The sequence below is a fragment of the Pseudonaja textilis genome, chromosome 1, assembly GCF_049901715.1.
Source record: "Pseudonaja textilis isolate UNSWEBS1 chromosome 1, rPseTex1.2, whole genome shotgun sequence".
Taxonomy (NCBI): Eukaryota; Metazoa; Chordata; class Lepidosauria; order Squamata; family Elapidae; genus Pseudonaja; species Pseudonaja textilis.
The window spans coordinates 267,410,678-267,434,630 of NC_141990.1; the positions used below are offsets into that span (position 1 = coordinate 267,410,678).

A 23,953-nucleotide genomic window follows, 5' to 3' on the forward strand; every position below is an offset into this window, starting at 1 on the left:
GGCTATTGGTTTTATGCCATCCAGTGTCATGTTTAGGGAGATGGGCAGCTAAATTATGTAATAATAATAAAATAATAATAAAAGAAAATAATAAAAGAAAATATAAATAAATAAATACTCCATCAAAGCTGATACCAGCCAAAGCATAGAAAAACTCAAAGAAGTAGTGCAAGATCAGAAGATGTGGAGACCCAGTCTATATAATTGCCAAGAGTTAGACACAACTGAATAGATAACATCATCATCATCATCATCATCATCATCATATAAATATGCCGCGATGATATCAGTGTGACCTATCCCAATATTAGAATTGACAGATTTAAAATTATAGTAGACTGCTGATAGCATACCACTGACTTTTCTCGTTCCCCCTAGGTTAAAGCAGTGCTGAAAAGTGATTTTCTCCTTATTTATTTATTTATTTATTTATGCGATTATAAGATAACAGGTATAAGTATAAACATAGTTATGAATACATGAAATGGATACGAATAAGAAAAAAAAGAAACAATAAGACAGGGACAGTAGGCATGTTTGGTGCGCTTATGCACACCCCCTACAGACCTCTTAGGAAAGGGGCGAGGTCAATAGTAGACAGTCTAAGGTTAAAGTTTTTGGGTTTGGGGGAAGAAACCAGAGAGTCAGGTAGAGTATTCCAGACATTGACCACTCTGTTGCTGAAGTCGTATTTCCTGTAATCAAGTTTGGTGCGGTTTACCTTGAGTTTGTATCTATTGTGTGCTCTTGTACTGTTATGGTTGAAGCTGAAGTATTCATTGACAGGTAGTACATACTATTCAGTGTAAGTACAGTTGAGGTTGAGAAGTAAGCACTTTCCCCTGCCTTTTCCCACATGCATCAACCCTAATCCATGCTCAATCTTCATTCTAAGATTCCTCTACTTTCATCAGTTGTTATCACTCTCGGCTTCCCAGTAAATCAAGAGTGTGATCTGGCTGTCTAATGGAAGAAAACTATTAGAGACAGCGGTGTCAACTATCTATGTTGGCCTTTTAGTCTACAGCTCGGAATATACAACGTGTATTAAAAAAAAAATAATAGACTTCATGCAAAAGATTAGTGATGGTCATTTCATTCACTGGGCTAATAGCCAACTTGTCTCCAAGTTTAATACTGAAGAGTGATTCTTAATATTAAACTCTAATACTATTCTTGTAATGGAATCATGAATTTTATTAGCAAAACCAAGGACATACTGCATACTTACTTTGAAAGCTAATGTTATAAAATTACTGGAGCTACTACATTATCTCACTATGTAGTCAATGCACCCAACCAATAAAACTAATAAAATAAACCCCGTACTAGCAGGGGAAAATTGAGACCTCACTCAACTTTTACATCTCTATCACCAACCTACCAACCTCCTACACAATTTGGTACCTTGCATAAATTCTAAATCGCATACAAACTAAAGCCCAAATAAGACTAGGCAACCTGCTTTTACAAATGCACCCTTTTAGGAATGGCTAGGAATTACTTCCACTTTCCCCTTAAACAATTTTCATTGATTCAGAAGCGTATCTCTCTATGAAGGCACAGATGTGAACACAATAGCAAAATGCTCGGCGAAATCAATGCATCCAACCAGGCATAAAACACTGAAATTGAGGGAAATAGTGAAGAGAAGATTTGGCTTGGCACCCTAACCCAAATGGGTTGTCATCATTCAATTCCCAACCCTCACTTTTGGGGGTATCACTTATCCACTGACCCATCTCTTACGGAATCTCTGTTTTTCTTCTCGGAAAGCATTCTGGCAGTTTCTAGAGTACTGCAGGACTTTTGGGATGAGATCTAGGATCCACTACGAGTAACCTGTGGATAGGTTCTTGAGTAAGGGCAGGTTTAGGCAAAAAAATAAATATATACAGAGGTGGTGAAAGATGGCAAGGATTCAGGCGAGGTCTATTTGTAAAGGAGATGAAGGAAAGGAAAGAGGAAATAACCCTAATAGATACACTCAGGTTTCTTACCCCATATCAGTTATTAAGTTTTAAAACTGCGGGTTAAAAAGGTTAGAGATATATGTGCTCCAAAGTCCCTTGAATTTTAAAAACATGCACTAAAATAAATGAAACTTGATGAATTTTAAGTTATTACAGCTATTTATAACAGCCAGTGTTGCACTATTAAGTATTAAAAGAATCGGCTCTGAGAACATTAGATGATTAAAAATAAAAAAAATAAAAAACAAAAACAAAACAAAACAAAAACCCTTCCAAAGCCTATGGGCTTGATTCTGCTGCCATTCCTATTAAAAGCCTTGAGAACACAAACATGAGGCTCAAGTGCTATCAGCAGAATTTAGATAGTGAGAATTTTTCTAGGCTCCTAACCTGTAAGAAGATCGATGAAATGTTGGCTTCCAGTCTATTACCAGTGCTGATCCAAGTACCATTTGAAAATGGTCTTCTCACTGGTGACACCCCAAATTTAGAACACCAATGCACTGCCTCTGCTGACACCAATGCACTGCCTTTTCTAGTGGCAAACTGAAATATTTCTCTATGCACAGAGCTTTTGAAGTAATTCTTGAATCCCACTCTATGTTTACAATTCAACGTATTATCAAGATTGTCAGGCATAGGAATGTTTTGTGAGTTGACACTTATTTTATTGTATCTATTTTTTCCTGATCTAAAGCTTTAGGATGAAGGTATGGTACACGAATTCCCAAAACACCTGTAGAATAGAATCCAAGACGGAATTTACAGAGGTGAAGCTGAAAAAATGCAAAACAACTGCAGATTGTCAGCTCTTGTAGAGAGAAGCAAGTAAAAATGGAATCTACACTACCTGAGGGATTAAGCAGTAATTTATAAAAATTAGATTCCCAATGAAATCACAATTTGTTCAGAGAAAATCATCTCGACCAGCTATGACAACAATGCATTTTTTCCAGCCCAAATGTAGGTGAGGAAACTTTGACCATACTAGAGTTACAGAAGCAATAAGTAAGAACTGTGGCAGGATCAACTTCCTTCAAAGTTTTGCTTCAGATTTTTTTTTTTTTTTTTGGTATTCCTCTCAGGGAAGTATATTTTAAATAAAAAATTGTTTTATCTCCTTCAGTATTTTAATGAGATTCCTCCCTGTTGCCACTTATGGGTTAAGAAAACGCGTCCACTGCAATCATCTCTGGTCAATGCCTTGTGAAGAACTGGTGCTTAAATAATATGTCCCCAAGGAGGCCAAAATCTACTCCCTGACACCGTGATGGTGAACCTATGGCACGTGTGCCACAGGTGGCATGCAGAACCATTTGTGCGGGCATGTAAGCCCCAGGCAAATGTACCTCACTGTGTATGCGTGTGCCCCCCAGCTGATTTTCAGGGCTTTTTTGGCCTCCCAGAGGCTTGAGGGAAGCCTCTGCAGCCTTTAGAGGCCGAAAAAACAGGCCTGTTTTGTCACTTCCTGTATTTCCAGAAATACCGGAAGTGATGAAATGGGCCCATTTTTTGGCCTCCAAAGGCTGCAGAGGCTTCATCGAGCCTCTGGGAGGCTGAAAAAGGCCTGAAAATCAGTTGGGAGGCACATACATGTGCAGTGCAGGTAAGGGGGCAGTGTAGGGGAACAATCATGTGCACATGTGCAGGGGGCATGGGGAGCTGCACACATTGCCTTCTGGGTGCTGGCATGTGAGTGAGCGTGCGTGAACGCGGGCACAAGTTTCGGCATAGGAGCCCCAAAAGGTTAGCCACCACTGCTCTGACATATCTTTCATCCAACTTGGGATTTGAAAGTACTAATGTGATATGCCTTGCAGATGTTCATTGTAAGTATGTGGGTGTACACAAAAATTCATCCTCTCATGATGGTTTAAAGGGTTCTATTCAGGTTTGCTGGAACACAACTCAGTTCAACCAAGAACCTGAGTACAGGTCGTCCTCAACTTACAACAGTTCGCTTCATGACCGTTTGAAGTTAGAACAATACTGAAAAAAAGTGACTTGAGAGCATTTTTCACATTTATGACCATTTTAGCATCTCCACGGTCACGTGATTTACATTTGGATGCTTGGCAACTGACTCGCACTTATGATGTCTACAGTGTCCCGGGGTCATGATCCCCGTGATCCCCTTTTGTGACCTTCTGACAAGCAAAGTCAATAGGGAAACCGGAGTCACTTATCAACCGTGTTACTCACTTAACAACTGCAGGGACTCCCTTAACAAATGTGGCAAGAAAAGTCATAAAATGGGGCAAAACTCACTTCACAAATTTCTCTCAGCGTTGGGCTCATTCAAACAGAAGTGGTCTCTCACTTTTTGATCGTGTTTGAAACGCCAGGAGTGGACAGCAGCCTAGAGACCATATCCAAGTAGTTTTGAATCCTCTTGAGAAACAAGCTGAACAAATGCAGAAGCCTAACTTGTATGGGAAAGAGTAATGAACCCTTTGGTCTGAATAATCTGGTGTTCCTTTGACAAACCAGCAACTATTTGACACATCTGATGTAGCACAACATGCAGAATGTCCCCCTGAAGGAACAGAAAATTAGGGTCGGGTATTTTAAGGTAATTAACCATAAAAATGCAGTGAGCACATGTGATGGAATTTGCTATAGTGGGCAGGATTTTTTGAATGCCACATTATTGTTTCTATAAGTGCTTAAAACCTTTGCTTACCGGAACATAGGCGATGCATTAAATCAAGTCACAATGTTAATCAGTTTAGCTCGGTGTGGTCATTCCACATTAACTGGCAAGAGTACTCTGAGATTAAAGGCAGATATGTCCTACTTTTGTTTTTTTACTAGTGATGTCTTTATCATGTAAAATTACTGAACTATCTGATTTTTCTTGAACAAGGTGCAGACAGGATGCTAATTTGCTTGCACTCCCTAACAGAATTTCACAGTGACATCAACTGGAATAAACTGTAGAGATACACAGAGGAAAGCACATCCATGGAGTGGACTATTATGTTGTTTTCAGAAGACTATTATTAAGGCTTTCCCAAAAGAGATGATTACATTGGAGGCATGTTAATTCTTCCCTCTTCCACATTTAAATAAAAATATTTTGAATCGAAAGAAAGTGGCAATAGAAAAGGAGCATGTAACTAAATTGTGACTGGTGCATGTTTGTTATTAATGTTCAAGCAGACTTTGCTAATGGAGGAATTTGTTTACAGGATCTGCTATGTCAGAGATTAATTTAGTAATATAGTATACTGTATCACTATTTAGTAATATAGAATCCCATTATAGTAAAAGTTAATTTGCTATATGAAAATTATTTGAGTCCATTCTTGAAAACTGATTGAAAGATTCTTCTCAAAGTAATCAACAGTATGGAATTAATACTGCTTTAAAAAGAAATTATTAATTTGGTTCATGAAAAAAATAGCTAACTGATGAGAGCAGCCTTCCCCAACCAGATGCCCTCTAGATGTGTTGGATTTTAAATTTAATAATTCCCAGTCAGCGTAACCCACAGGAGAAGAAATCTAGCATTATCTGGAAGGCGAAAAATTGGGGATATCCTAGATTAGCTTGGTAATTTAAGGTTTTGATGGCCAAAGATAATTCAATCCATTAAGGACATGCAGCTAACATGATCAAGATTCTATTGGCTTGAGTTTTGAAGTGTTTTGGTATTGAATCTTGACAGATTCTTTACAATAAATGTTAGGCAGCTGTTAGGCTCCTTAGGCCATCAAAAAGCTTCTACATATCCATTAATTCATCTCTTAGAAAGAGAAGGAACTAGATCCTGCTACAAGGTTCTTGTGTAAAGAAGGTAAGTGTGGAAACTAGAGAAGAGAGGACAGTCCATGTTTCCCATGTTTACCTGTGACGGATTAAAATTGTAGGGTTAAATACAGATGGCTATTAAAATAAAGAAAATCAGTTACTTACACAGTTTCATCATTCTTGAATTCCAGCTCTCCATAACTGTCTTCAAAATCCTCTCCACCTCCTTTTGCTGTTCCTTCAACTGTTCTAAAGGGGACTATGACTGTACCCCGTGCACCAGATGTTCTAAGAACTTTCACCTCCATCACCCCAATGCTCTCACTGATATGTATCACACCGCACTCGAAGGTGAAGATTCCTGCATGGTCATCATCTAAGATAGTCACAGTAGCCACACAAGGTGAGACCAGTATGGCCTTGGGATATGGCAGTTTGTTGAGTTCAGGAGGTTCCTCTGCATCAATCACCCGTAGATTGCTAAGACGCACAAAAAAGTGCTCATCCTCTTCAAAGATATCGTCATCAATGATCCCTATGGAGAACTCTTTCTGGGTCTCCCCAGACTTCAAAACAACTGTCCCTTCTGTAAATTCGTAGTCAGCCCCAGCATTAGCAGAGCCATCTTCTGTTTTGTAATCCACATATATGGTCTTGGAGACATCACCTCCTTTCCGGACAACAGTTAGGAGGACAGCACCACAGTTCTCAAGACACTGATAGGAGCAAGGATCAAAATAAATTTTGGAGATGAATTCTTCTGGCTCCTCTGGCCGTACTTCATGCAAGCTAGTGCTCCTCTTGGCTTGCTCAGCGGCATGCTTTTTGAGAATATTTCCTGCTCCAGTCATCATCCTGGTAGCTTGAATCCGATAGAATGCTCTGCTTTTTTGCTGATGGGATAAAGCATAGTAGTTGGCCATTTCTACCAGCTGATCTAAGTCTTTTTCTGGGTGCTTTTGTTTCAGGTCCTTAAGGATCCGGATCATCTCTTTGCGAGACTCATCCACCTCTTTCCCCTCTATAGGCACTAGGTTTCCATCTAAAAAATGGGAGTTCATCATCTTACCATCCATTTCAATCCCTTTGAGGTGATCCCCTTCTGTTTCAATGATAATACCCCTGTGTTTGTCAGTACGGTACTTTTTGTGCATATATTTATAGAGAAACATCCTTCTGTCTGCAATCCAAGCCAGGATGACACAAACAGGGAAGAAAAACAGAGTGAGCAAGCCTTCCCATACCTGAACCACACCTGGAGAAAAGACCGCAAGGATCATGTATAGCCAGATATAGGCAAAGATGCTCCAAGCAGCTGTGACAAAGAAAACTCTCAAATGTTTTATCTTCCTTGTCTCCCCATCAGGAATGACATAAACACAGATGGCTATGATGATAAACATATTGAAAGCGGCACTACCAACGATGGTAGAAGGGCCCAGCTCACCGGCAATGAATCCATGACCACATACCTCTATCAATGACAAAAGGATCTCTGGGGCAGAGGAACCAAGAGCCATGAGGGTCAAATTGGAAACAGTTTCATTCCATATTCGGATGGTGGTGGTGATGGCTTCTCCGTTGGGTTTCCTGACTGTAATCTCTTTCTCCTGGGATGTAATGACCTCTATGGAAGCCATGAAACGGTCGGCAATGATAGAAACTCCAAGAAACATATATATGAGTGCCACAAAATAAACAATAACTCTGGCAATTTTGTCCCCCAAGGATGGGTTTTCTGGATACCATATTGGCAAGATAACACCCTCCTTGCACTCTGAAGAACCAGAGCATGTGTTGTTATGTCCTACGTTTGGTGAATCTGTCCCTGTGCCAGCATCTACTTGTAGACCATGTAAAAATAAGACAAAAGTAAAAAGCCCAAACCGGAGGAAGGCTGAGGTGACAGGTTGTAACTTTAACCGCGCCATACACAAGGCTTAACATCCACAGTACAGGAGCAAAGGTCTTCTGTTCAGGTTAAGAATCTGAAATAAAGAGATTAAAACCATGAGACTGAAAGAAATAAAATTGACATTGTAATTAATGCAATTAATATTAATATGTTCTGTTATTCACAACTAGTTACACTACTTTATGTATAGTAATCATATTTGGTTAATTTTACATGGATCACGTGAGATTGAATTATCTGCTTATCAGTAGAATAGAGGGAAACTGTCTATACTGAGCACAGAATAATCAACCCTTGTTATTTAGCTTAGACATTAGTATCTTGATATCAGCTGAATTGTTATCAAAGAATCACATCAGCTATTCCAATTTTGCCCAAAAGCAAGATAATATGATACATTGGCACTTGTTTATGATATAACCCTATGAATTTTGGTTAGAATAAAATCCTAGTAATTCCTAGTAAAGAGCTCCAAAATGTTGTGAAGCCAACACTAACTTTAAATGACTGCAACTCTACCACCAAGGAGATTGGACTGAAAGATCCCTTCTAAGACACTCAATCAACTCAGTGCCTGAATAAGAAGTTGAATCTCAGTTTCCCCAATTCAGCCTTCCCTGAATTGGTCCAAATCTAGCATCTTAACCAGATTTTGTCCTGATTTGAATGGTATGAGTGGATGTCCATCTTGCAAGGTAGTCCAGACAAGAAGCACATCCAGAAGTGCTCACTGTATCATTATGGTATATTACACAATCTTGCAAGTCTAAAAGTAGATATCTCTTCCCTCACCTTCACAGTTCAAGAAACTAGGGATGGTCTCTTTTTAGAAGTTTACCTACACCTATTCTTTCTGTGGGTTCAGCTGCCCCCTTATCTGACTATTGCCTACTCTGCCACTCTTTCTTCTGTCTTTCAATTTTATTCTCACATACCAGTGCAGTTGCTCTAACAACATTGAGGGTGTGGTATAGATATTTAAAATGAATGAATGAATGAATGAATGAATACAGAACAGATTCAATATTTCAGAAAATGATAATATTTTCTGTTAAGAACTGGGTGTCCACTTGAAGATCAGACAGGACACAGATCTTATTTGAAGATGTAATACGACGTAGCTAATTGTAACTCAAGTCTACTCTCTTTTCTTTTTTATGGAAAGCATCACCAGAGAAGGTTGGCAAAACATCATTATAACATATGGCTTCTTATACTGACTACCGCACAGTGAAGTTAAGCTGCAGCGCTAAAAATAAATCCAATTTGAAATAAACTCTAACATCTATATATGAAATAGTGTTTAGGTTGAGTATACTAATTTTAATCCCAGAATTGAAAAATGGTTTTCTAAAAAGGTTTTCCTAGGGTGATGTCTCTTGATATGTATTCCAGATATGATGGACTAGAGCTGACAAAATCCTTAGTTCACAATTCTGGGAGCTGTAACTCAACGAATCTAAATTGGGAAAAGCTGTTTTAGAAAATTCTGTAAAATTTAGGACAGCCTCACAGTGAAACAACAATTAAACAATTAAAAAAATGATTATACAAAGTAGTCCTTGACCTATGTCTCTAATTCAGCCCAATATTTATGTTGTTAAGTGAGACATTTGTTAAGTGAGCTTTGCCTCATGTTACGGCCTTTCTTGCCACAATTGTTAGGAGAATCACTGCAGATGTTAGTAACAAGGTTGTTAAGTGAATCTGGCTTCTCCATCGACTTTGCTTGTCAGAAGGTCGCAAAAGATGATCACATGATCTTGGGACACTGCAACCATCATAAGTATCAGTCAGTTGCCAAGCATCTGAATTTTGATCACATGACCAAGGAGGTGCTGCAAGGAGGTCATAAAGTGTGAAAATTGGTCATACGTCACTTTTTTCAGTGTCACTGTAACTTCGAATGGTCATTAAATGAACTGTTGTAAGCCATGGGCTACCTGTAGTTGGCCAAGTTGAGGGGAGAAGAAGCAAAAGACAACAGATAAAACGGGAGGATTGAGTCAAAGACTTATTTCTAGCAAGCAGTTGTCTGTGTAATTGTCAGGAGTCAGTGGCATCTAACTAACTCATGTCCAGTGGGCTAAACAAGCTGTTTTGACATTTGAGGCCAATTACCTATAAGTTCTTCTTGCTGATAGTCCAAATGCAACATAAATAAATTAAATGTTATGGGTTGCCCTTTCATGGTATTCCAAATGTCTTGTTCTGTTAATAATATGGATGGACAGCTCCATTAACATTGTCAACATGGAGAAATACACACCATTTTTAATTTTTGAGCCATCAATACAGATAGCAAAATCAGCAGGGGTTGTGTGGGGTGAGGCAGGAGCCTAGAAAATATTCATGCTGCCTTGAAAACTCCTTCCCTCCTCAGGAATTCAATCTCGCAGTTTGAGAAGCAGATTCAAAACGGCCAAGGCCTATATAGCCAAGGCCCATCTACTGTTTTCTGAAGTTTGAATTTAAACAATCTGTATGCAGGCTCAAATAGTCCGACATTCCTATTTGGGGAAATGTTCAGTAGCATCGTTAGAGGAACTTTATGCACATGGAACGAACTAGTTTATATGCCTTATCATAGACCGAAAATACAGGTTATCAAAAATGCAAACAAAATGTAATATAAAGTACATTGCAAGAATCATTGGAATATTATTAGTGTAAACAGGTATATCTAAAAGGGCAGTTTTCTCACTGAGTTGCCTAACTCACTTCTTCCTAAATATCAACGATTATTGATGTTTAATATCAATTAATAATAAAAAATACAAAATCTTCCAGACTATTTAATGAGAACCAAAAGTAGAAGAAAGGAACAAATAATGATACCAATGGAAAGAAAACAGGGCTGACAAAGTGAAGGAAACAGGGCATAACTGATTTTGTAATATCTGGATCACAAATTCATGTGAAGCAGTCTTGAGATGGTTGAAGATTGAAATGAAATAACACATCTTCTAGGCTAAGATTTCTCAACTCTTGGTCTGTAGATGGCTGCGGCATGCCAGAAACTGGGCCATGCAAATTAGTGAAGCCTCACTTCGGTCCGCAGAAAAACCTCTTTGTGTGGAAATGGTTCCTGGTGCCCAAAAGATTGGGGGCCACTGTTCTAGGCATTACACTGATTGTTTCAGACATGACCGATTCTTTCTGCCTTCCTCTCTGAAAATCCAGTCACTTATTTCCTTTTTCAGTTTAGATCTGATTTTCTAGAGATGAGAGATTAAGACTACAAACAAGAATATGGGGCAAAACCTCAAGTCCTCTTTTTAATTAATCAAAGTATATGAATGTTGCTGGAAGACTCAATGACAAATACTTTTAAGAGAGGTAGAAGACACATTTCTGTGCTCCCACAGTATGCAGTGACGAGAATTTCCAGTGCTACAAGTAAGACTGGAAGACAATGTTCTTTTACTGAAGATAAATATGTGAGTCGAGATCTGATGAAGTGTAGCTCAAGATTAAGCTTTCAGCCAGCAGCAACTGTGGTGTAATATCACTCATAATCCTTAGGGACAAATAGCCTTCGACAAAGAAAGGGCCAATAATTTTCAAATTCCACAGGGGCATATTGTATGCCAATCTGTAACTGGAAACATATAAACATCAAGAATCCAAGGGCACACTAAAGACTAACTGGTGGCGCAGATTTCCAAAAACTGGAGACTATCATTAAAATCCTTGATCCTCACAGAAAAGATTAAATATATATGTGTATACCGTAACTATTTTTCTAAACAGTCACAAAATGCAACAGCTTCCACTTGTTTTCAATTACTGGACGAGCATACAATATTGAAATAATCTCATAGATTTTAACAGTATGATAATTCTTCAGCTTTGTATTGACCAACATGGTAATTCTTAAAGAGATTAGGGGAACTGTTAGGGAATGACAGGGCCATCCCAATTTAAAGGTTTATTGTGTAAATATGTTCAAGATCATGCCCAGATTGTATACCACTTCACTTGAATCAGGTGCTATCAGATACCTAGTTACCCTTCTTAAGGACATAAGAAAAGTCCATCTAATCCAGGATGGCCAACCAGATACAATCAGGAAATTCACAATAATAGCCCTATATTCTTTTCCCCCAAAACGCTTATCTAAAGTTGCCTGTAATTAGGGACATGCTAGTAGAAAAAAAAATAGTTGTCAGTAGTCCTGATCTTTTTGAATTTCTGTAGTCCCCTTTTAAAATCCTGTAAAATTGTAATCATGTCTGATGGTAGTGAGTTCCACAGTTAATCTATGTCCTAAGGTGTTTACATTTTAAATTTGCATCATTCCATACATCTTTCCAAACACTCGAGCTTTCCACTTGCTTCCTGTTTAGATATTCCAAATAAAGATATAAACATATTTGGAAATGTTGCTTGTCTAGAGAAATGCACAATCTTAGCTATATGTTTGACTTATGTGAGCCAACTGCCTGTACATTGTTGGCAGCAATTCCATCTCTTCTCAATATCCCTTTAAATTATGAAACATAACAATCAAGAGGCCAGGAATCCTCAGACTTTTGGGGCCGATGAGTGTATTTACAGTTTTGGAACATAAGGTGTTGTATAATGAGAGTTTATTTTGGAACATAATATGGGCACTCTCACAAAAGGGCATCACCGCTTACAAAGTATGCTCTCTACCAGATTTTCCAACTTGCCCACCACAGAATACTCTTCATTCCTTCATTTACAATTGGACACCCTTCAAAAAAGCACTGAACCTCAGCCACCTATCATGTTCAATGGAGGCTTACAATGTCCATTGAAGCCCAGAGGCTTTTGGGAGGTGGGGGGAGGGAAACAAAGAAGACTGGACTTCAAAGTCTTTCACTTTCTCATTTTTACTTATGTAATATTAAAAAAAACAGGAAAAAACAGGAAGGTCAGATTAGTGGCTGCCAATGGAGACCTCATCGGCATCTTGTCGATTATAGATGCCATGTTTGGAATCCAAACACTTCGTTAATAACTTTCTAAAATCAGCAGATATTGATCCTGTCAACTCATAAAATATTTCTACGGTCTTTTTAGAGTTGCCAACAGAAAGGGAGGGGGGAGCAGTGTGGCAGCCTGGAAACCAAAAATGCATTCCATCAATAGTTTTCAAAGTTAGTAACTAGGTGACTGAAATTTCTGCCGTGCAAAATTATAACTGGAGAACATGATTGATCGGGACTCATGATTTAAATGGGGTAACTGCTAGAATCCTGAAAGATCCTCTATTTCCAAACTCTTTTGTCCTCAAAAATATCTTGTCAGGATAGGCTGCCCCCACTTCCTAGCTGAAAGAAGAATTGAATGTGGGCATCCCTGGACTGTACACACTATCTAATGTATTTTAGTATTTAGTATTTATTTGATTTGTCAATCGCTTATAAGATACAGGTATAAGAATAAATATAGTTTTGAATACATGAGGTAGATACTTATAAGAAAAATAAAAAACAATACGACAGGGATGGTAGGCACGATTGGTGCGCTTATGCACGCTCCCTACAGGCCTCTTAAGGGGGTGAGGTCAATAGCAGACAGTCTAAGGTTAAAGTTTTTGGGGTTTGGGGAAGAAACCACAGAGTCAGGTAGAGTATTCCACACACTGACCATTCTGTTGCTGAAGTCGTATTTTCTGCAATCAAGTTTGGTGCGATTAACCTTGAGTTTGTATCTATTGTGTGCTCTTGTATTGCTATGATTGAAGCTGAAGTATTCATTTGCAGGTAGGACATTGCAATGTATGATTTTATATACTATATTTAGATCGGACCGGAGGTGGCGTACTTCTAGGTTTTCTAGGTCTAGAGTTTCAAGTCTGGTGGCATAAGGTATTCTACAATGAGTAGAGGAGAAGAGAACTCTTCTTGTGAAATATTTCTGGACTTTTTCAATTGTGTTAATATCAGATACATGATATGGGTTCCACACTGATGAGCTGTATTCAAGTATAGGTCTAGCAAATGTTTTGTATGCTCTAGTTAGTAGTGTGATATTACCAGAGAAAAAGCTACGTAGGATTAGATTAACAACTCTTAATGCCTTTTTGGCTATGTAGTTACCGTGGGTTCTAGCACTTAGATCATTATAGATGAGTACTCCAAGGTCCTTGACAAAGTTTGGATCCTCAACAAGGTCTTGACTATTTAGCTTGTATTTTTTTTCTTTTTTTTCCTGCCAATATGTAAGATAGAGCATTTATTTGTTGAGATTTGAAGTTGCCATTTGTTTGACCATTCTGATACATAGTCAAGGTCTTTTTGGAGGGTAGTAGTATTGTCTGTGGTGTTGAATAGCTTTACATCATCAGCGAAAAGAACGCAGTTGCTCTTAATGTGATCAGAGAGGTCATTTATGTAGAGTATGAAGAGAGTTGGTCCTAGAACACTGCCTTGGGGGACACCACTATTGATAGGCACAGAATTTGATAGGACGCTCCCAATTTTGACCATTTGTTGTCTGTTTGACAGGAATGCTTCTATCCAGTTATGTAGGTGTCTAGAGATAACATAAGATTTTAGTTTTAGGAGTAGTTCGTCATGTACCACTGAATCAAAGGCTTTACAGAAGTCTATGTAGATTGCGTCTATTGCTTTGCCCTGATCGAGTTTTGTAGTCCATATGTTTTTGAAGTGTAAGAGTTGCAGATTACAGGATAGTTTTTTTTCTGAAACCAAATTGTTTATTAGAGAGTAGGTTGTTTGTCTCTAAGCGGAGGATAATGGATTGGTTAATAATTGATTCCATGACTTTACAGGTGACACAGCATAGAGATTGGTCTGTAATTTACAACTAGGCTGGGGTCTCCCTTTTTGAAGATGGGGATGACCGTGGCTTGTGACCATAGTTTTGGCAAGGAGCTGGTCCTGAAAGATTTTTCAAGGTTATGCACAGTGTCTATGTCATAGTCTGTTGCTCTTTTTCCTTTTTCTATTGCAATTTGAAATCAATGTATTCATGGCTGGTCCTAAAAATCTTTTTCTCTCAAAAAAGGTTCAGTTGATTTCAGATATTAGAATCCCATGGGTAATATAAAACAGAATGTAGACGGCATCTAATGCTATCACCATGTAAGGCATTTCACCCTCAAATTATAGTATGTTGTAGAGATGGTGACTGGAATAAAAACAGTGCTAAGACTAATAACAATAAAGCAAACTAAAAGGAGCAACAGAATAGTGCCTTGAGTTTTGTACAGTAGTTAGCCATGTGAAAACAGAGATGAGAAAGGAGATTGCAATGAAAATACAGAATCTCAAAGCCTGCAAAATGTATGGATAAAGGTGAAGCTGAGAATAGATTAACTACTGCAATGCACATCCAGGCTCTCTGGAATAAATACACATATAACTAGGGAGGAAGGGTGAAGCAATACTACTGAAGGGCAGGTGGTGATGGAAGTCTGTTGCCTTTATGGAGATGTAAGGAAGATTTCTGGTACTAAACCCTTATGTGATGCACATCTTTAAGTGATTCTCAAAGATACCAATTGTTTTATGTTCGAAATGTTCTTAGCTTGCAAAGAAAGTTTCCACGGACCTGGGTAAAACTGAGAAGAAGAAAATTTGAATTACATACCTATGTTACACTAGCACTTGCAGTATAAGGATTGCTTGAGATAACAGCAGCCCAGCTTCCTTGTATATTCTTTTAGCTGGGGTTCCCTGAGCTTAGGGAAATCAATGCTGAAGTAGAAATCATCTTTCGTGCAAATGTTTCACTTTGCATTCAGAAGTGGGGATCATGTACTCTGCTTGAAATTTTAATTTGATGGAGCCTATTGATGATTGGCAGCTTCTCAATGCAGCCTTCTCCAATTTCATATTCTCTGGATAGCTAGAATTCAACTCTGGTTATTTCCAATCATTCTGAACAATGGAAAATATCGGTTGGGAAAAATGCAGGCTTCTCTTATCAGTCTGCAGAGGTTCTACAAGCCAAGCAAGCTTTGAGTCTTCTTTTAAAATGGATTCTAGACAGAATTACTAGAATAACAATTTATTTTTATTTATTTTGATTTTTCAATCGCTTACAAGATAATAGGTATAAGTATATACATAGTTATGAATACATGGAATGGGTACATATAAGAAAATAAAAGAAACAATAGGACAGGGAGGGTAGGCACCTTGGTGTGCTTATGCATGCTCCCTACAGGCCTCTTAAGGGGGTGAAGTCAATAGCAGATAGTCTAAGGTTAAAGTTTTTGGGGTTTGGGGAAGAAACCACAGAGTCAGGTAGAGTATTCCAGACACTGACCATTCTGTTGCTGAAGTCGTATTTCCTGCAATCAAGTTTGGTGTGATTAACCTTGAGTTTGTATCTATTGTTTGCTCTTGTATTGTTATGGTTGAAGCTGAAGTATTCATTGACAGGTAGGACATTGCAATGTATGATTTTATATACCATACTTAGATCAGACTGAAGATGGCATAATTCAAGGTTTTCTAGGTCTAGAATTTCAAATCTGGTGGCATAAGGTATTCTACAACCAGTAGAGGAGTGGAGAACTCTTCTTGTGAAATATTTCTGGACTTTCTCAACTGTGCTAATATCAGATACATAATGTGGGTTCCAGACTGATGAGCTGTATTCGAGTATTGGTCTAGCAAATGTTTTCTTTGCTCTAGTTAGTAGTGTGATATTACCAGAGAAAAAGCTATGGAGGATGAGGTTAACAATTCTTAATGCCTTTTTGGCTATATAGTTACAGTGGGCTCTAGCACTTAGATCATTAGAGATGAGTATTCCAAGGTCCTTTACAGAGCTTGGATGATCAACAAGGTCTTGTCTATTTAGCTTGTATTTTATTTTCTGATTTTTTTTGCCAATGTGTAAGACAGAGCATTTATTTGTTGAGATTTGAAGTTGCCATTTGTTTGACCATTCTGATACATAGTCAAGAGCTTTTTGAAGGGTAGCAGTCTTGTCTGTGGTGTTGAACAGTTTTACATCATCAGCAAAGAGAACGCAGTTGCTCTTAATGTGATCAGAGAGGTCATTTATGTAGAGTATGAAGAGAGTTGGTCCTAGAACACTGCCTTGGGGGACACCACTATTGATAGGCACAGAATTTGATAGGACGCTCCCAATTTTGACCATTTGTTGTCTGTTTGACAGGAATGCTTCTATCCAATTATGCAGTTGTCCAGAGATACCGTAAGATTTTAGTTTTAGGAGTAGTTTGTCGTGTACCACTGAATCAAAGGCTTTACAGAAGTCTATGTAGATTACGTCTATTGTTTTGCCCCGATCGAGTTGTGTAGTCCATATGTTTTTGCAGTGTAAGAGTTGCAGATTACAGGATAATTTTTTTCTGAAACCAAATTGTTTATTAAAGAGTAGGTTGTTTGTCTCTAAGTAGAGGATAATGGATTGGTTAATAATTGATTCCATGACTTTACAGGTGATGCAGCATAAGGAGATTGGTCTGTAATTTTCAACTAGGCTGGGTTCTCTTTTTTTTTTCCACAAGTTTTATTCAGTTTTTCACATAAAAACAAAAATCTCTTTTTAGTAGCCAGCATATTTCTGGATCATCACCTTTACATACAAATATGACAGCAATTATACATTGATATATGCATACTTAATTCTATTATTACCTTTTCCATTCCAAATTTTCAGTAAGGAGAGAAACGAACACATTAATTCTCGCCTCTTTCATTAATCTCAATCAAAACATCTTTTTGTTTCATTTCAATTATTTCAAATATAATCCTTTAATATTTATTTTAAAAATAAGGATAAACAATATGTGTTTACCTAATAATAATAATAATAATAATAATAATAGGTTGCCAATTTCTCTCCTTACTTTTAATAGTCTATATTGACTTATTAATTTAGTTGGTTCTTTAGTCTGTCATATTCCCTTTCCATTATACATTCTTTTTATAAATTCTAAATTAATACAAGTTTTAACACTTAAAAAAAAACACGAGTATAGGTTTCCCCCCTTTTACTGCTTTGAGTGTGACACCTCAGTGGTTAAAATATACCTTTATTCCCTCATCTTGATTCCCAATAATCCATTATTTTTAAGAAGTTACAATAATAATCATTACATCTTTTCTTTTAGTTTCCGTAGCATATTTTCCCCACTTAATTTTTAATAAGTTATCAATATCTATATTACCCAATTTTCAAAATACTTTTAATTGCAGAAGTAGTCTTATTATCCCTTGTCACCCTGCAGAATCCCGTTTTTAATTCATCAACCATTATCTCAGAAAAAACAATTTCTTTTCAACAGTTTACTAATTCTGTATTTCTTTATTTCATGTGCCTGTTTCTTACTGCTTCTCTTTCCCCGCTTTTCCCCATATCTTTTCTCATTCCAGTTTATATACCTCTTTTCTTAATATCTTCGTTTTTGAAGATGGGGATGACCGTGGCTTGTGACCATAGGTTAGGCAAGGAGCTGGTCGTGAAAGATTTTCAAAGATTATGCTTAGAGGTTCTGCTATAGCAGTGGATAGCTTTTTTAAGAAGTAGGCACGTATTCCATCTGGTCCAATAGATAGGGATGGTTTTATTTTGTGTAATGCTTTTTCAACATTGTCTTCTGTAAAATCGATATGTATTAGATCATTGTAGTTTTCTGTGGTTCGGCTAGGAAATACCGGGCATGATCCATTGCTATTTACAAATACTGAGCCAAAGAATGTGTTAAAGATGTTGGCTTTAATGGTGTTGTCGTTGCAGTCTTTACCATTAGGTCCTATCAGGGGTGGGATGGACCTTGAGTCTTTTAGTTTGTTGTTTACAAAAAACAAACAATTTGCTTGTGGTGGTGGTTGTTTTTTTCATTCCCAACATATGGTGAAATTAATTATTAGCTTCTGCTTCTTCAGGGAAATATAGAAGCAGAAGGCCAATCCTGTTTTCCAAGTCATTGTTTGACACAGAAGTGCATGATAAAAAAGATTGCCTATGTTTTCTGTACCCTATGCAGTAGGGTACAGATGAAAATAAATATGTAAATTAAATATTAAAATTTGATTTCACACAGTTCAGTTCTCTTTGGTAACAATATGTGCATACTGAAGTCCACACTAGGAGAGCTACATATGCACAATTTGCATGTGCCAATTAACTTGATTGCACTGCCTGTTGCATGACTATATGCATACAAGATTTAACCACCACCACCCCCCAAAAAAATTCTTGAGAAGCCTGAGTTTAGAACAGTTTGTAGTCTGTTTTTCTCCGTGGACAAAATTTAAAAAAGGAAGACGGAAGTGTGAAAACTTAGATTAAAATTTGAAATTCAAATTGTCACCTGAAAGCACCTATATAAACTGCTTCCACTTGGAAGCAGTTTATAACTAAAGAAAGTAAAATTTAAGTGAACATAATGACAGGTGGTAAAAAGCCCATGCTGAGGATTAGCTATCCTGGCATAAATGAATGTTATAGTAGCTGTAATGAAATATCAGTTTAGTTGGGTTCCTCAGTGCAAGCAATTGAAAAGCATTTTGTTCAGTCACTAAGTCAGGGGTGTCAAACTCAAGGCCTGGGGGGGGGAGGATCCAGCCTGGGGGGGAGTACATAGATCTGGCCCATGGGGCCACCCTGGAAACAGTGAAGGACTGACCCACAGTGCTTCTGCCAGCGAGAACAGAGCTCAGTAGGGCCGTATGTGGCGCTCCTGAGCTCCACTTTCACTGGCAGAGGGTTGCAAGAGGCCATGGCAGCTGAAAAGAGCATTTTTCTGGCAGAGCACTCGGGCCATCACAGGGGCCCCCAACATAAGTGATGTCAAGCTGGCCACGCCCACCCTGGCCACACCCTCCTCAGCCCCTCGAGGTCAAACAAAACCCTGATGTGGCCCTCAACAAAATCAAGTTTGACACCCCTGCACTAAGTCATGTCCGACTCTTTGCAACCCCATGGACCGTAGCACACCAGGCCCCCTGCCCTCCACTGTCTCCCAGATTCCATCCAAACACACAGCCACTGTGTCGATGACACTATCTAACCATCTCATCATCTGCCATCCCTTTCTCCTTTTCCCTTCAATCTTTCCCAACATCAGAGTCTTTTCCAATGAGTCCTCTCTTCTCATTTGGTGGCCATAGTATTTGAGCTTCAGCTTCAGTATCTCTCCTTCCAAATAACAGTCAGGGTTGAAGAAACTTTAGGACTGATTAGACCTCCTTGCAGTCCAAGGAACTCTTTAAGAATCTTCTGCAACACCACAATCCGAAAGCATCGATTCTTTCAGTGCTCAGTCTGTCAGCTTTGGAAGCCATACTAGCACCAGAAGCTTCCACACTGCCACATTCTAAAGCCTGGGCAAATGGGAGGGGGCAATTTCTTGAAGCGTATGTAGCATTCTTCTTTAAAGTCAAGGTCATGTTATTTCTGCACCTGGCTGAGGGGATGTCTCAAGTTGGGATGGATGGCGATGGCGCATGTGATGCAATGAGGGGTGCAGGGGGTGGATATGTAATTCTTTTACTTATTGATGGGAAACCCAGAACTTTCAGATTTGGGATTTCCCAGATGTGCCAGTTTACTACTCTTAATAAAAGGGAACTTTGAGAACGTGTCTGTCTCAGAGTGATTGATTGGAGTTGAGGTTTTCTGGAATGTTGACACAGTCTTTCTTATGGTCCAAATCTCACAGCCATATATTACGCTACTGGGAAAATCATAGCTTTGACCATACAGACCTTTATTGGCAAGGTGATGTCTCTGTCTTTTAATATGTTGTCTAGGTTTGCTGTGGTTTTCCTTCCAAGGAACAAGCATTTTTTAATTTCATGGCTGCATTCACTATTTGCAGTAATCTTGAAGCCCAAGAAAACAAAATCTGCCACTGCTTCCATATCTTCCCCTTTTATTTGCCAGGAAGTGATGAGACCAGATGCCGTGATCTTGTTTTGTTTTTTTTTTAATGTTGAGTTTCAAGCCAACTTTTGCACTCTCCTTTAGTCTCTAGTATTAACGTTCCTTTAAATTTTAAAATAGAAATAATGTGTAGATGTATGACCCCAATGGAAATAAATGTAATTTACTGCTCCTTTACCTCTAGGGTTCTAACTTTTATTAGAGCATTGTCTTTATTATGTACTATCTCCACACTACAAACCAGATCTCCTACCCTAACCCTGTAACCTTTGCACTGAATTACAGCTTCCATCAGTACCAAGATGATAGCAGTTGTAATTCAACACACCTGCAAGGCATCAGCCTGAGGAAAGTATGATTAACACACAGTTCAAAAGTAAGGAAGGCTACTATAAACTTCCCCATCACTATAAACTGAAAAATTAAGGTTGCTATACTTTAACTGCAAACTTACAATTTACCAAACAGGACTTTGTTGCCAACTTGTGGTCACCCAGAATTTTTCAGCCCAGATAGAACTTGATGTAAGATATTCACACAAACACACACACACACACACACACACACACACACAGGATTCTTTTTCAGCATGCTTTTCCTTTTTCCTTATGTTATTAATAATTATGACTTCAACCTTATTTTCCTTTAGTGCAATGGTCCCTGGAGAAAGTTGTAAAACTCAATGTAAATAAATTATACATAAATGGTTTAGATTTGGTATATTTATGGTATATATTTACTGTGTATGGATGGTATATGTTATGTATATCAAATAGGCTGCATGCAAACAACATGCTAACTAGGCTCCAATGGGGAATAGATATTTACGGTTCAGCAGGTGGTGATGAATCAACCATTGTCCTGGCTTGTTGCATGGTTTATTCCATTCTATCACATGGTTTAATCAAGGGAAGCATATGTTATGTGATTAGAGCAACTGCATCTTGTTAACTCAGATTTAGATTTAGCACATTGCATGAAGCTACCCATAAAGTATGCGTAGCTTCTAACAGTGAAATTATATCCAAGTTTACTTGGAAATAACTCCCTCAGGAAAGCTTTTTTTCCCCATCTCGATAATAAAAGATTCAACTTTAGATTACAATTCTCTACTCCTCTCTATTCCATCTGTCTAAAGTTCCATGGATCAGCCAACATCCTAGGAATCATTTATGTTCAATAATCTAGGAAAATAAGATGGTAGAATAAAGAAGATAGTTTATTCATTTGCTGACATAGTATCATTTGCAAATATCTGGCAGCTTATTTCTTTTATTTAAAAAATGCTCTAAAATATTTTAGGACACCCTCAAAGTATTGTTGCCACTGTGATGGAATGTAGTCTGGAGTCAGAGGAGGGAGGGGCTATTTTCCAGAGGGCAAACAGCAGAATTTGGAATGATATGCAGGAACAGGCCTCCCATCCACCCCCAGAAATTCACAGTGTATATCTAACAGTTATTCCGATAGTTGCTTTAGACTGGCAAGATTCTGTTTGTAGGCAAACAACAATAAATAACTACTCAGAAATAACTCTGCATATCGTTCTTGGTTCTTTGGGCCTGACAGACACCATTTTTCTGCTGTTGTTGCCCCATCTTCATTAGTCATCAGGCAGCTAGATGGACCATGGCTGGACCGCCACTTGGTTCTCCTTTATAGTAATTGGGTATTACTTGGATCCCTCAAAATCCATTCCTCAATAGAGACTTGTTGGCTGACAGATAACCAGGGTTAGGTATATATGTGTTATATCCTTTCTCCCAAGAAACAGGCATCACCTCTTCATGTTAATGCTACCTGGACAGGAATGCACTGTGCATAGTACTTAAGGTGACCAACAATGAAAAGGAGGACACAAATAAATTGAAGAAAAAAAAAAGCCACTTGTGCATGGCACACTCTCTCAAAACAATTCTCCTGTGTGGAGCGCATGCTTCTCATAATCGCATCTTGCCGCACTGTACTGAGCCTTGACAAATCTTCATGTCAAATACAAATATGTCACATCACACACAACGGATCGGATCGGCATCGATCAAATACGGAGATTTACAGATTAGTCTTCAAATATCAAAAAGGGGGGACATGTAGGAGGACACTTTTCGAGGGAGGACAGAACTTACAAAAGGAGGACAGTCCTCCCTAAAGGAGGACGGTTGGTCACCTTAATGGTACTTCATTCCTTAAATGTGGATTGTTGGTGAAATAAAGTATGGAACAGCTTGGATACGTATTGTAGATGCAAAACACAGAAGGGAAAATTGCTTTAAAAAGTAAAGAGTTTTGATTTCCTGATACAAACAAGTTCTATATATTGGAGGACTAGCCTTAGATAATTGTATTATTGTTGATCGTAGATAGGTCAGGAAGCACTACACGTCTGTCAATTTGCTTGTGTGTTTTATGCTTTTTAAAAAATATAGGAAACAAAACATTAACTATTAATGGCTCAAGAACCATTAAGCTGGATAGATTGACCTTACTACCATTTAAAACTGCTGTCAATTTCTGAAAAACAAGAGAAACCAGAAACATAGTTTCTTGACAGAAATGCCCACCTAAGTCTATAGGCTTCCTCCTATCTACCTCTAAATTTAAGCTTCTTGCATTATCTACAAAGTATAACTATTTCATATTGATTCCAATTATTTGTTTTAGAGCTGTTTATGAAAATGCCCTATGACTGTGATGACAAACCTAATGGCACGCATGCCAGAGGTGGCACGCAGAGCCCTCTCTCTGGGCACACAAGCCATCATCCCAGCTCAGCTCTGCCGTGCATGGGCACACGCACCTCCCACTGGCTAGCTGGTCTTTGGGTCTCTGTCATGTATGCGCAGGGGCTGGGGTGCACATGTGGGGATCACATGTACATATGTGGGGTGCATGCTTGGGTCATACATGCATGCGCACGGAGGTTGTGCATGCATGCACGGGGGTGGTGTGTGTGTGCGGGGGGTGCATGCACACTTTGGTGGTGCGCCTGCACATGCACGCTTTGGGCACTTGGTGCCGAAAAGGTTAGCCATCACTGCCCTATGATGAACAGTACCCCTAAGCCTCCCACAGATGATACAAGACACTTTGTCATATCACTTGGAGAAACAACACAGCAAGAACCAGGGGATGTATTTCCCAGTCAGCCATGCTTATGAATTAGCTTCTTTGAAGCTTAAACTTATTTACCTGGTAATAAATATTACTGAGTTGCATGGATTTATGCAAATAACAGCCTCAATATTGTTCAGGGATAATGTTGTCTTCTATCCTTTTGATGCATGCTTCCAATGCAGTTGAAGGTCCCAGGAGATTCATTATACTAAGCTGGCAGGAATAGCTAACACCCAAGAAGATAGGCTCAAGATCCAGATGGATCTTGACAGACTTGAACACTGGGCCATATCTAACAAATGAAATTCAATGTAGAGAAAAGTAAAGTCCT

At 38.5% G+C, this 23,953-nt stretch overlaps 1 protein-coding gene across 4 annotated transcripts in view; it reads right to left on the reverse strand.

Annotated features, from left to right (window-relative positions):
- Positions 1-23,953, reverse strand: part of SLC8A3 (solute carrier family 8 member A3) — a 225,764-nt gene that overhangs the window by 163,697 nt on the left and 38,114 nt on the right. For all 4 annotated transcript variants that reach the window (XM_087921722.1, XM_087921723.1, XM_087921721.1 and 1 more), the window contains exon 2: positions 5,892-7,714. In XM_087921722.1, coding sequence (XP_087777848.1) covers positions 5,892-7,657 — 1,766 coding nt within the window. In that variant the 5' untranslated portion in view covers positions 7,658-7,714. The remainder of the gene's footprint in view (positions 1-5,891; positions 7,715-23,953) is intronic.